Raw genomic sequence first — 14,414 nt, 5'->3', positions numbered from 1 at the left:
ATCGCAAATGCAAAATAATATGAAAATTAAACTTTTTTCAATGACAAATATAATGCAAAAAGAAATGCAAAAGCTGTGTGTGTTTCTGTAATGTGTAGAATGTGAGAAGATATTTTGTTTCACAACTTCTCTTGTTCCAAATGTCCACTTTTTCCCTGTAGTGATTTTCAGTTGCTGTATTTAAAGCTCACTTGTGGAAGTCGAATAACGGAATGAACTGTGTTTGATTTGAATCATTTTGTAACATTTTAGTACATTTATATACTTGAGAGATTTTTTTGTTGAATAACATACAAATATGTGACTGGTATTAGTAGATACAAAAATGATTCTTATTCTTGTTAGCACTTTGAGATTTTGCCTAAATGAAAAGTGCATTACAAATAAAATTTATTATTATTATTATTATTATTATTATTATTATTATTATTATTATTATTATTATTATTATTATTATTATTATTATTATTATTATTATTATTATTATTATTATTATTGTTATATATTCTCAGTCTTATTATTATCAAGTTGTATCATTAACATTGGATGCATAAACAACCATTTCAGGGTTTTTTTAAAATAATATTAAGAATATTTAGCAAGTACATTTGACAGTTATATACTGTCCCTGTTGGAGATCTCCCCACAGTCAGCAAAAATGATGACCGAGTTCACTGTACTTATATTCTTTCCCTTGAGGAGGAGTTGATGCAAAACACCTCTATCTGCAAAAACTGACAGTATTAAGGATCTTTTATGCAAACCTGCAAACCAGCCATAATAATTTGCACTTACTACATGATCTTGGATACTGTCAGTGATCATTTCTGCTATAAATAAGTTTGTAAGTACTGTAATAAATGAATAAATAAATGCTAAAGATTACAATACATTGTGGTGATTTGTGGGAAATTCATCATGAATCTGATGTTGAAGTACTTCCATTAATTCATTGTCTCAAAGAAACGGTACAAATCATTTAAAAAGACTCACTGATATATAAATATACCAGCAAAAGAAGAGCACAGCTTATACAAAATAGCATAAGTGTTTGCAAATACACAAAAAACTACACAATATTAGAAAACTGAATCATTGACAGCACAACACATTTATAGTTTCCAGAAACAGAAAAGTTAACTGTTGTTTTATTGGTGTAAGTAGAGCAATATTTTATGCTGCACTTTAACATGTGATGACATTAAAATATCATGTATGAAGTCAGGAGGTGATTTCCATGTGTGTGTTCATTCTGCAGATACAATAACTGAACAGACATTTCTATTGGCTTCTCTTGGACCAGCACTGATGCTTCATATGTTCTATGCAAACTCCATGAGCGTCCAGCTTTAAAAACATCAGACTGTCAGCAAAGTTCACAGCACATCAGTTTCACCTCAAACCATGTTGTCTGTAGCTCTACTGCTGCTCTTTGCAGCTGCATCCTGTGAGTCTCTTTGGATTCATCACAATCTATACTTCATTCTTTGCAGTATGACTTGATCATTCAACATTTTCTTTTTTCAACAGGTGTGAAGTGTGAACAGTTGACTCAGCCAGAATCTGTGACTGTGCAGCCAGGTCAACGTCTCTCCATCACCTGTCAGGTCTCTTATTCTTTGAGCAGCTACTACACAGCTTGGATCAGACAACCTGCAGGGAAAGGACTGGAATGGATTGGAATGATAGTTGGATCTACAACACACTACAAAGATTCACTCAAAAGCAAATTCAGCCTTTCCACAGACTCTTCCAGCAAAACAGTGACTCTGAATGGACAGAATATGCAGCCTGAAGACTCTGCTGTGTATTACTGTGCCAGAGACACACAGTGACACAAATGATCAGTAGACCTGAACAAAAACCCCTCAGAGCCTGAACACTGTAACATGAAGCCACCAGAGGAGGAGCCCTCAGACCAGGAATGATTTTAAGAACAGAACACTGCTATTCTTGTCATTTTAATTGAATTGACACAGCAACTCTTTCTTCAGCAGTGGATACAGAATGATCCAGTTCTTATTACACTTTTGGTTTATTATATTTGTGGAGGAAGGAGTCCAGGTCCTGCATCCTTTCAGGTTGGTAAATGGGCCTGTTGTTGTTCCTGCATCCAAACTGTGGAACAATCCACCTTTTAAAGTCATTAGTGGCTTATAAATATCTGAAAATAATCTTGGAGGTCTTTGTGAATGTTTGATGTCTGGCTTTGCTTCATGATCTCTTCATAGCTTCGCTTCTGTTTTATGACCTGATTGTTTTCTGCTCACTGATCTTTATTTATTTGCTCTCTGGCTGCTTTCATGAACTTTGTCTATTTGTTACTCATTTTTATTGATGATAATATTTATTTCAATCATTTAATTCCTGTTAAACACGTAACATTGCAGAAAAATGCTATATAAGTCAAGTATATTGCTAGATTTATTATTACTCCAAATTTGAGACTGTACTTTGAAACTTCACAAAACATTCATATTTTTGTTGTATTTTTCTTTTTTGAGCAACAAGGACTAACATAGCCCAGTAAATTTTAAAAACATCTCTAATGAAAGAAAGTGAAGATGTGAGTAATTACATCTAAGTTAAAAAATATATTAAATATTTATTGCAGATATAAAGTTGACAGAGATATTTTTAATGTCTGCCAAAACCATTATTGTATGATGTCACGCCGTAGTGCATTGAGGGCAGCCGCCTTGTGATTTTGCACTGGTCTTGCAATTGTTGCATTTTATGTAAGAACCCTGTGTGAGATGAGTTCCTTAATTAATGTTAATTAATGTTTATGTGAATGAGATGTACACGGTGTGGCATAAATATGTTTCAGATGACTAGAAGTGACTATGGATTTGAAATTAAGTGTCTTAGAAATGCATTTTGGCCACGTAAGTGGCAGAATAAAATGACGCTTGCAGCGGTCACACACAGATAATTGTGTCTGTTCCTTACCGCTCCACAGTTTCTTAGGATTGTGAAGCAACAACGCTACCGGCCCAGGCACCCCTAGGCTGGAGACCGGTAACAAAAGCATTAAATAAAGTATCTGAACATACTGTAAAGCACAAGTACATGTATGTCTTTATGGACATGGAGGCTTTTATTTGAATTTGCTACATTTTGTTCATTTCTGTCACATGATTATTTTATTAAGCTATAAGAAGACTAGTGCAACAATCCAACACAAATAAATAAGAAAATAAATCCTGCTACATGACATTTGACTGAGATTAGTTTATGTCATTTATTTCATGTCATTTGCAAAGCTATTGTTTTGTTTTGTTTCTTTTTTGTGCATGTTGTCACACATTTCCAGTTCCTGAGCCGCTATTTTTCTGTGTGTTTGTGTTCATCTTTGTCCTCAAACATCTACAATAACTGACAGTATTAACAGTATTTTATGTAAACCTGCAAAACAACGACAATAATAATTATTTACTACTTGATTTTGGATACTATCAGTGATGATTTGTTCTGCAAATGAGGTTCCAAAGACTGAAATAAATGAATGCCAAAGATTCCAATTCATTGTGCTGAGTTTTGTGAAATTCATCACAAATCTGATGTCAATGTACTTACAGTAAATAAATTATATCAAAGAAACTGTACAAATCATTTTTAAAGTCTCACTGATATATAAACATACCAAAAACATGGAGAGTACAGCTTATATAAAGTAATATATTTGCAAATACACAAGAAACTATGTGATATTAGAAAACTGAATCATTGACAACACAGCACATTTATAGTTTCCAGATATAGAAAAATTAACAGTTGTTTTATTGGTGTAAGTAGAGCAATATTTTATGCTGCACTTTAACATGTGATGACATTAAAATATCATGTATGAAGTCAGCAGGTGATTTCCATGTGTGTGTTCATTCTGCAGATACAATAACTGAACAGACATTTCTATTGGCTTCTCTTGGACCAGCACTGATGCTTCATATGTTCTATGCAAACTCCATGAGTGTCCAGCTTTAAAAACATCAGACTGTCAGCAAAGTTCACAGCACATCAGTTTCACCTCAAACCATGTTGTCTGTAGCTCTACTGCTGCTCTTTGCAGCTGCATCCTGTGAGTCTCTTTGGATTCATCACAATCTATACTTCATTCTTTGCAGTATGACTTGATCATTCAACATTTTCTTTTTTCAACAGGTGTGAAGTGTGAACAGTTGACTCAGCCAGAATCTGTGACTGTGCAGCCAGGTCAACGTCTCTCCATCACCTGTCAGGTCTCTTATGGTCTTAACTACTGGACAGCTTGGATCAGACAACCTGCAGGAAAAGGACTGGAGTGGATTGGAATGAAATATACTGGAGGCTCATACTACAAAGATTCACTGAAGAACAAGTTCAGTATCGAATTAGACTCTTCCAGCAACACAGTGACTCTAAATGGACAGAATATGCAGCCTGAAGACTCTGCTGTGTATTACTGTGCCAGATACACACAGTGACACAAATGATCAGTAGACCTGAACAAAAACCCCTCAGAGCCTGAACACTGTAACATGAAGCCACCAGAGGAGGAGCCCTCAGACCAGGAATGAATTCAAACTGTTCATTCAAAGTTTAAAGTGTCTTTTTTGTTTGACTCAAAGTATTTATGCAAAACTACTGAGCTGGACTGAGATTAAAATGATGAAAACAAAGCATTAATAACCCCCTCATGTTAGCAAAGTTCATATTTTAGCATCCTGGTAGCTGAGTAGTGAGTTTCTCAAAACTGGTTGTTCTGAGATTCAAATATTTAAAGTTAGCTGTGACTTCAAAGCTTTAAAATTCTACGTATGAACTAAAATTAGGCTTGAGTTTAAATGTTGGACAAACTACTGAAATTTTCTTGGCTATAATAAATAAAAAAATAAAAATGGTTGAAACATTCCTTCACAGGGTCAGGCAGTGTATTCTCCCTCTAGCAATTGTCATTTTGCACTACTGTGTTTATATCTGTAAATATACATACTTGATGTGTCAATTTAAAATTTCACGGATACACACATTTAAAACATCCAGAGTTTATGATTTAAAAAAAAAAAAGTTTTAGGCAAATCAGAGATGGCTGAGCAGAAGGACCTGATGATTTGTGATGGAATGGCAGATTTACTAAAATCAGATACAAAACTATTACTTATTTATATTTTTAAATGTGCAGTCTCAATGTCTGCCTTTACAAGAACTGGAAATTAATACAACTCAATTTTATTCTCATTAAATTATAGTTTATAAACAGTCTGTTTACGATACGAGACTAAAATTTAGTTAAATCGGCCGATCAGTCACATTGAACAAAAACTCTTTACTGTAACACGTTCTGCTCCACTGTGATAACATGAGAGGATGGAATCAATCTTTCAGTTATGTGATTTAAACCTGCTTCTTCATTCAACAATATGCAAACAAGAGTTACTCATAAGGAGGTGGAGTGTGTGAGGCTTCAGTGAGAGGACAGAAGAAGAAGAAGAAGAAGAAGAAGAAGAAGAAGAAGAAGAAGAAGAAGAAGAAGAAGAAGAAGAAGAAGAAGAAGAAGAAGCTCACATCAGTTGAGCTCCAACATCAACATGTTCTCTGCAGCTCTGATTCTGCTGCTGGCTGCTGGATCCTGTGAGGAGCTTTCACTGGATTCACACTCATCAACACATTGCAAACACTCAGTAATATGATGAATGCTGGAGATAATGTTGGTTTGTGTCTCCACAGGTGTGAACAGTATTGATCTCATCCAGCCAGACTCAATGCTTGTGCAGCCTGGACAGACTCTGACCATCACCTGTCAGGTTTCTGGTTATTCTTTGACTTCTAACAGCTATGCAACAGGTTGGATCAGACAGCGTGAAGGAAAACCAATGGACTGGATTTTCTATCAGTGGGGAGGAAGTGGTGGCAGCTTTTACCAAAAAAATGTTCTGAAGAACAAGTTCAGTTACAGCAGAGACATGTCTGCAGGAACAGTGACAATAACAGGACAGAACCTGCATTCTGAGGACACAGCAGTTTATTATTGTGTACGTCGAAAAGTAATAATAAATAAAAATTCTATGAAAATTAACCACTGAAAATCACACATTGCTTTAGAACCGTGGTTCAACAGAACTATTTAAAAAAAAAAAAAAAAACTCATAAAACAGGCCTGGACAAAAATGATGGTACCCTTAATTTAATATTTTGTTGCAATCACTGCAATCAAACTATTTCTGTAACTATCAGTGAGACTTCTGCACCTCTCAGCAGGTATTCTGGTCCACTCCTCATGAGCAGACTGCTCCAGTTGTCTCAGGTTTGAAGGGTTCCTTCTCCAGACGGCATGTTTCAGCTCCTTCCACAGATGTTCAATAGGATTTAGATCAGGGCTCATAGAGGCCACTTCAGAATAGTCCAATGTTTTCCTCTTAGCCATTCTTGGCTGTTTTTAGCTCTGTGTTTTGGGTCATTATCCTGTTGCAAGACCCATGACCTGCGACTGAGACCAAGCTTTCTGACACTGGGCAGCACATTTCTCTCTAGAATACCTTGATAGTCATGAGATTTCATTGTACCTGCACAGATTCAAGACACCCTGTACCAGATGCAGCAAAGCAGCCCCAGAACATAACAGAACCTCCTCCATGTTTCACAGTAGGGACAGTGTTCTTTTCTTGATATGCTTCATTTTTGCATCTGTGAACATAGAGCTGATGTGCCAAAAAGTTCCAGTTTTGTCTCGTCTGTCCATAGGACATTCTCCCAAAAGCTTTGTGGCTTGTCAACATGCAGTTTGGCAAATTCCAGTCTGGCTTTTTTATGATTTGTTTTCAACAATGGTGTCCTCCTTGGTCGTCTCCCATGAAGTCCACTTTGGCTCAAACAACGACGGATGGTGTGATCTGACACTGATGTACCTTGACCTTGGAGTTCACCTTTAATGTCTTTAGAGGTTGTTCTGGGCTCTTTTGTTACCATTCGTATTATCCATCTCTTCCATTTGTCATCAATTTTCCACGTCCAGGGAGGTTGGCTACAGTCCCATGGATCTTAAGTTTCTGAATAATATGTGCAACTGTAGTCACAGGAACATCAAGCTGCTTGGAGATGGTCTTATAGCCTTAACTTTAACATGCTTGTCTGTAATTTTCTTTCTAATCTCCTGAGACAACTCTCTCCTTGGCTTCCTCTGGTCCATGTTTAGTGTGGTACACACCATGTCACCAAACAGCACAGTGACTACTGTAACCCTATAAATAGGCCGACTGACTGATTACAAGTTTGTAGACACCTGTGATGCTAATTAGAGGCCACACCTTGATTGAACATGTCCCTATGGTCACATATTTTTCAGTCTTTTCTAGGGTTACCATCATTTCTGTCCAGGCCTGTTTCATGAGTTTATTTTTTTTAATAATTCTGTTGAACCACGGTTCAAAAGCAATGTCTAATTTTCAGTGGTTAATTTTCATAGAATTTTTATTTATTACTTTTTTCATATTCAAATTATTTCTGTGACCATTGTGGGTTTTTCTTTCATTAACCAAGGGATACCAACAATTTTGTCCATGTGTGTATGGTCAGAAACGTGTTGTTAAAAATTCAAAGGATTCAAGAGATTCAAATGTGTTCATTACCATATTTACATGCTAGCTGTATACTTACACTCTATTTCTTAAGAAATACACATTTTACATGTATGCTTATACTGTTTCTAGTTATCTTTGTATTTTAGGACATAACAAAAAGTTACAGTGTAACACAAAAAATCAATATTTAAGAGAATCTACTGGATGAGACATCAAAAATGAAAATTTACGTGACTCTAATGTCATGGAGGAAACAGATGTTTTTTAGCTGTCAAATTGTTGAAATGATGTTGAATCTCATGCTGTGCTGTTTATAGACCTGCCCTCTGATTTGACTGATGCAGGAGGAGCCTCATGGAAGCATTTTCATGTGGATTCAGTGTATTTAAAGGAAATTTCCAGACTTGAAGACATATTAGTCACATTGTGAACATGGCTGACAGACAGCTCACACTGTTGGTGGTTGCTGTGTTTGTTTGGAGTGGTGCTGAAGGTTGGAGCATAACAGAGTCTGAACCAGCAGTGAAAAGACCTGGAGAGTCCCACAGACTCACCTGTACAACATCTGGAATATCATTTAGTAGCTACTGGATGAACTGGATCAGACAGACTCCTGGTAAAGGACTGGAGTGGATCACTATTATCAAATATGACAGTGCTGAAATCTATTACTCTCAGTCAGTCCAAGGCAGGTTCACCATCTCCAGAGACAACAGCAAAGAGCAGCTGTATCTGCAGATGAACAGCCTGAAGACTGAAGATTCTGCTGTTTATTATTGTGCTCGAGACACACAGTGACTGAAGTTGGTTGAACAGCTGTACAAAAACCTACAGTCCTCATCAGACATGAAAAATATCCTCAGTTTAGATCATTCTCTCATATATAAACATCTTTTTTGTAACCAGTGACATTTTAGTTGTTTTTTAAAGGCATATCCGAGAAATAATTGTCATTAAACACAGATTTTAAGCACATATTCTACATAATATCTTAATATCTTGTCACTGAAATTTCTTGTTAGGTTGCTGCCTTTTAACTTTAATGCACTATTTGTGAAAAAGCACTGTTCAGTATAATGGTGTCCTAATTTATTTATGTATTTATTGTTACTTTGTACATTTAAAAAAAAATTTTTTTTGCATCTACCTGGCCAGGAGTTTCTAGAAAGCAATACTGATACTGAGTGAATTATCATAGTGAAATAAAATAATACTGAAATTAACATTCCAAACACTCCTTACATATTTTCAAATGTTTTTTTTCCTCGATGACACAAAATGTCTGTAATAAAACCATTTGTTATAATCACCTTAAATATGACACAAAGATCTGTCTTGTGGAGATTATTTGACAAATAAGAAAGCAGATATTTTCTTGTCCACTACAGCATCAGCATTTTACATTTAGTCAAACCAGTTTCAGTTCCTGAGTGTTTAATTCCCTCTTGATCGTTGATGTTTGTCAAAAAGTCTGTGGTTTAAAACAAAATTTAAATATTGGAGTAGATTGGAATGATAGTTGGATCTACAACACACTACAAAGATTCACTCAAAAGCAAATTCAGCCTTTCCACAGATGACTCCAGCAAAACAGTGACTCTGAATGGACAGAATATGCAGCCTGAAGACTCTGCTGTGTATTACTGTGCCAGAGACACACAGTGACACAAATGATCAGTAGACCTGAACAAAAACCCCTCAGAGCCTGAACACTGTAACATGAAGCCACCAGAGGAGGAGCCCTCAGACCAGGAATGAATTCAAACTGTTCAAAGTTTAAAGTCTGTCTTCTTTGTTTGACTCACAGTATTTATGCAAAAGTACTGAGCTGGACTGAGATTAAAATGATGAAAACAAAGCATTAATAAGCCCCTCATGTTAGCAAAGTTCATATTTTAGCATCCTGTTAGCTAAGCTTTTAGTTTCTCAAAACTGGTTGTTCTCAGATTCAAATATTTAAAGTCAGCTTACACACAACGGTGTATATATATTCTTATCTAGATGTGTAAATATCTGTACATATATATACATGTATATATTATTTACTTTTATTATTATTTTTTCTCTCTATTTTATTATTCTCTTTTTCTTATTCCTAGAGTGACACTAACAACTGAAACCAAATTCCTTGTATGTTGTGTACATTTAAGCTAATTCTTAGTAGTAATAGTAGTAGTAGTAGTAGTGGTAATAATGATAATTACTATAGTTATAATTATAATCACATCAAAAACAACAACAAAAGGACTGTAGAGAACTCTATCAGTTTCCATTGTTTTACACAGTTGATATTTCTCACTAAACAATTTAGTTTCATCGACTGAAAAATGTGTCATTACAACATCCATGGAAAGTCATTTTTGATGTTTAAATAATGTCCTCAACTGTTGTTTCTGTTCTCTGGCATCTTGAAAACTGATCATTGTGAGGAAAATAACAGGAAAATATTATAAACTGATTTGTCCAGAAGTTATGTTTACTTTAATTCTTCATTTTATTCATTCCATCTTGATAAAATGCTGCAGCATTTTAATTCAGTTCCTCCTTCCTGTGAGGAGGAGTCAATGCAAATCTCAACATTTTTCCACAGCTACTTATTTATCTGCAGAGAGGAAAACAGAGTGTTGGACACTTTGTAGAAGATGATGGACTACAGGACAGGACTGCTGCTGTTAACTCTCTGCTGGGCAGGTGAAGGACTTCAACAATCCTGATTTGACACGACTCTGACATGAGTATGAACAGAATTCATTTGATGTTTTGTTCATGTGTTGGCAGGTGTTGATGGTCAGACTCTGACAGAATCTGAATCAGTGGTTAAAAGACCTGGAGAATCCCACAGACTGACCTGTACAGGATCTGGATTCACATTCAGCAGCTATAGGATGAACTGGATCAGACAGACTCCTGGTAAAGGACTGGAGTGGATCACTTTTGTGCACACAGGCAGTTCTCATTTCTATTACTCCCAGTCAGTCCAGGGTAGATTCACCATCTCCAGAGATGATTCCAGCAGTAAAGTCTATCTACAGATGAACAGCCTGAAGACTGAGGACACAGCAGTGTATTACTGTGCCAGAGAGACACAGTGAGAGACAGAAATAGAGACGTACAAAAACTACTTCCTCTTTTAATCACCATGATGGAGACGGCAGAGTAAGGTTTAGTGACAACAGCATGAGAGAAACAAGTCGCCTTTTATAGTATCTGTCAATGAGAGACTTTGTGAATTTACAGAAGATTTTAATCTTTGAAGAAATTATAATAAAGTAATAATCAAAGTCCTAAACACATGTGGACAGAATATTGACACGCTAATGCAATAAAACAGATAGTAAATAAATTTCTATCTGCACTTAAAGAAAAGCTCAGTGAATTTATTGATGTGCAGGTTTTTGTCTTTTTTTTCTGATATTTCCTCAGAATGACAAAACAATACAACCAGTAAAAAAATGCTAATATACTTAAATTAATTATAAACCACGCTGGATGATGTTCTATTTTATTTTGATCTCTGACAACCACATATACTCAGTGAAAATATGTTGAATATTGCAAACATACATATGAAAGCATGACATGCCCTAGTTTCTGTCTTAGCAAAACAATAGTTTTTGATTTTATCATGTTTTTTAAATTTTATCTTGTCATATGTTTGCATTTTTAAGGGATTGTTTTTCATTTTTTTCCTATTTTTAATCCTACAAGGTTCCATTTTTTACATGATCCTGTAGCTGCTTTATTTCAGAGCTTCCATATCAAAATATAGAAAGTCTTTCATATGAACCTGCAAACTGTAAACACTTATAGTAAACTTAAGTTTTATACTATTTAGCTCATCCTGAACACTAACTTCAGTGTGCAGCAGTAGGTTTAGCACCGAAAATATGGAAATGACTGGATGAATATATAAACGCTGCTGTTAATAAATAAACAAATAAAAAGACTTCAGTGATATTTTTGAATGAATTAAACACCAAAAGTGTGTCATAAATTTGATTTGAAAGCATGATAAATACACTGTTAATATGCCCCAAATAAAGCAACGATGCTAGTAGTCTGCATGGACCCCTTTTATCATAATTATTCCAAATTTAATTTATCAAAATGATAATTTTCTGTGTTTGTGACAAACATGTATAAATGCAGGATGAACTTATTAGCATTAACAGTAACAACAACCCTAACTGTTTGCATTTCTAAAAAAATGAATCAACAATTTGGTTTCAAAATGTGAAATGTCGGGAAAACGTTTGCAGAAATGTGTTGTTTTCAAAAGTCAGGACTATTTAGTTCATCTTCACCAATGACCACTAATGTAAAACCAGGTTAGCAGGAACAGATTTGTAAAAAAAATATCAGTCTCCAGTATCATTGTGTCCTAATTTATTTATTTACTTTTTTTTTCTTTTTTTGCATCTGTCTGTCCAGGAGTTTGTGAACAGAAACACTGATATTGAATGAATTATCATGGTGAAATAAAATAACACTTAAACTCACATTCCAAACACTCCTTATACATTATTAAATGATTTTTTTTAGCCTGGTGCTACTAAACATCTTTTATGAAATCATTTGTTGTAATCTCCTTAAAAGTGACAATAAGATCTGTTCTGTGGACATTATTTGACAGATAAGAAAGCAGATATTTTCCTGTCCACTACAGCATCAGTATTTTACATTTAGTCAAACCAGTTTCACTTCCTGAGTGTTTAATTTCCTCTTGATGCTTGAAGTTTCTCTGCAAGTCTGTGCCTTAAACCATAATTTAAATACTAAAATCTCTGACGATCGTAAAGAATCCAGTCCTTCAACCAGCTGAAACCAATTCAAGATTTCATTTAGATTTTCATGCTGTCAGTTCATTGACTATGAAGTCAATGAGATCAATCAAGAAATCTATAGTTTTTGCTTTTTTCTGCATTATAATATTTTTCAGGACTATAAAATATCTAAATTATCTAGTAAAGTTTTGTCTTCATTTCAAAAATCAACAAAATGTAACTGTGTAGCTCACCAAAATAAACAAATATTTAACAGAATCTATTGAATGAGACATCAAAGATCAAGAAAAATTAAATAATGAAAATTCATGCTACTCTAATATCGTGGAGGAAACAGATGTTTTTTAGCTGCTGAGTTGTTGAAATGATGTTGAATCTCATGTTGTGCTGTTTATAGACCTGCCCTCTGATTTGACTGATGCAGGAGGAGCCTCATGGAAGCATTTTCATGTGGATTCAGTGTATTTAAAGGAAATTTCCAGACTTGAAGACATATTAGTCACATTGTGAACATGGCTGACAGACAGCTCACACTGTTGGTGGTTGCTGTGTTTGTTTGGAGTGGTGCTGAAGGTTGGAGCATAACAGAGTCTGAACCAGCAGTGAAAAGACCTGGAGAGTCCCACAGACTCACCTGTACAACATCTGGAATATCATTTAGTAGCAACTGGATGAACTGGATCAGACAGACTCCTGGTAAAGGACTGGAGTGGATCGCTATTATCGAATATAACAGTGATAGAATCTACTACTCTCAGTCAGTTCAAGGCAGGTTCATCATCTCCAGAGACAACAGCAAAGAGCAGCTGTATCTGCAGATGAACAGTCTGAAGACTGAAGATTCTGCTGTTTATTATTGTGCTCGAGGGTCACGGTGATTGAAGCTTGTTGAACAGCTGTACAAAAACCTACAGTCCTCATCAGACATGAAAAACATCCTCAGTTTAGATAATTCTCTCATATATAAACATCTTTTTTTTCAAAAAATAATCAGTAACATTTCAATTGTTTTTTAAAGGCATATCTAAGAAATAACTGTTTCTAAACATAAATTTTGATCACATATTCAATATCTTGTCACTGAAACTGCTTGTCAAATTGTTGCCTCTGAACTTGAACAAACAATTTGTAAAAATGCAGTCTCCAGTATATGCTGTCCTAATTTACTGGGTTCTTTTTGCATCTACCTGTCCAGGACTGTCTGAAAAGCAATACTGATGTTGAATGAATCATCATGATGCAATAAAATAATACTGAAACTAACATTCCAGACACTCCTGACATATTTTTTTATTTTTTATTTTTTTGCCTGTTGTGACCATCCCCTAAATGTCTCATAGGCAGGTAGTAAAAAGTGCCTGAACACTTTCAACATGAAACCACCAGAGGAGGAGCACTCAGACCATGAATGATTTTAAGAACAGAACATTGTTATTTTTTTTTTTGATTTATTCTAAATTTGGTCGATTAAAAATCAGTCGATAACCGAGAAAGGATTAAATCAATTTTCTCAGGTAAAAAGCACATATAACATTAAAAGTAATCATCTGAAAACATGCTACATGCACAATAAACATGGGTTACAGAATATTAATGGTGGTTGGTCTTTTAGTTTTCATGGCTGCAAACTTGTTGTTCATTGATTCTTTGTGATAATATTTATTTAACACAAACTTTCAGTAAATGTTTGCAGAAACAGCAGCTAAAGTTGAGTGAGTCTAAAAAAAGCATCAAGTGTGAGGGAGACGAAGACAGAGAACAGATAAAGTCAAACTTCTATCGTCTCCAGTTAGTCCAACATTAAGGCTTCATGTGTTTGATTCTATGCAAACTCACTGAGCTTCCTTCCTACTCAGCTATAAAAACTTCCCACCAGGATGTGGAGTGAATTTAACTGAACATCTGTCTCAACAGAAACCATGTTGTCTGTAACTCTGCTGCTGCTGTTGGCAGCTGGATCCTGTGAGTCTCTTCTGATGTGTCGTAGTCAACAGTTCTTCTTTAGCAGCAACTTAATCATTTGTCATAAAATCTGTTTTTCTGTTGAAAAGGACTGGAATGGATTGGAATG

General features: G+C 35.2%; 1 gene segment (V, D, J or C); it reads left to right on the top strand.

Moving 5' to 3' along the window:
- Positions 1-1,310: 1,310 nt before the first annotated feature.
- On the top strand, positions 1,311-2,125 carry LOC129347349 (Ig heavy chain V region XIG14-like). The segment is given in 2 exon segments: positions 1,311-1,447; positions 1,531-2,125. Coding segments are annotated over 2 exon segments (348 nt in total).
- The last annotated feature ends 12,289 nt before the right edge of the window (positions 2,126-14,414 follow it).

Source organism: Amphiprion ocellaris, chromosome 18 (assembly GCF_022539595.1).
Source record: "Amphiprion ocellaris isolate individual 3 ecotype Okinawa chromosome 18, ASM2253959v1, whole genome shotgun sequence".
In the NCBI taxonomy this organism is placed as follows: Eukaryota; Metazoa; Chordata; class Actinopteri; family Pomacentridae; genus Amphiprion; species Amphiprion ocellaris.
The sequence above is the reverse complement of the archived record's forward strand: the minus strand, read 5'-3'. Positions and strand labels throughout refer to the sequence as shown.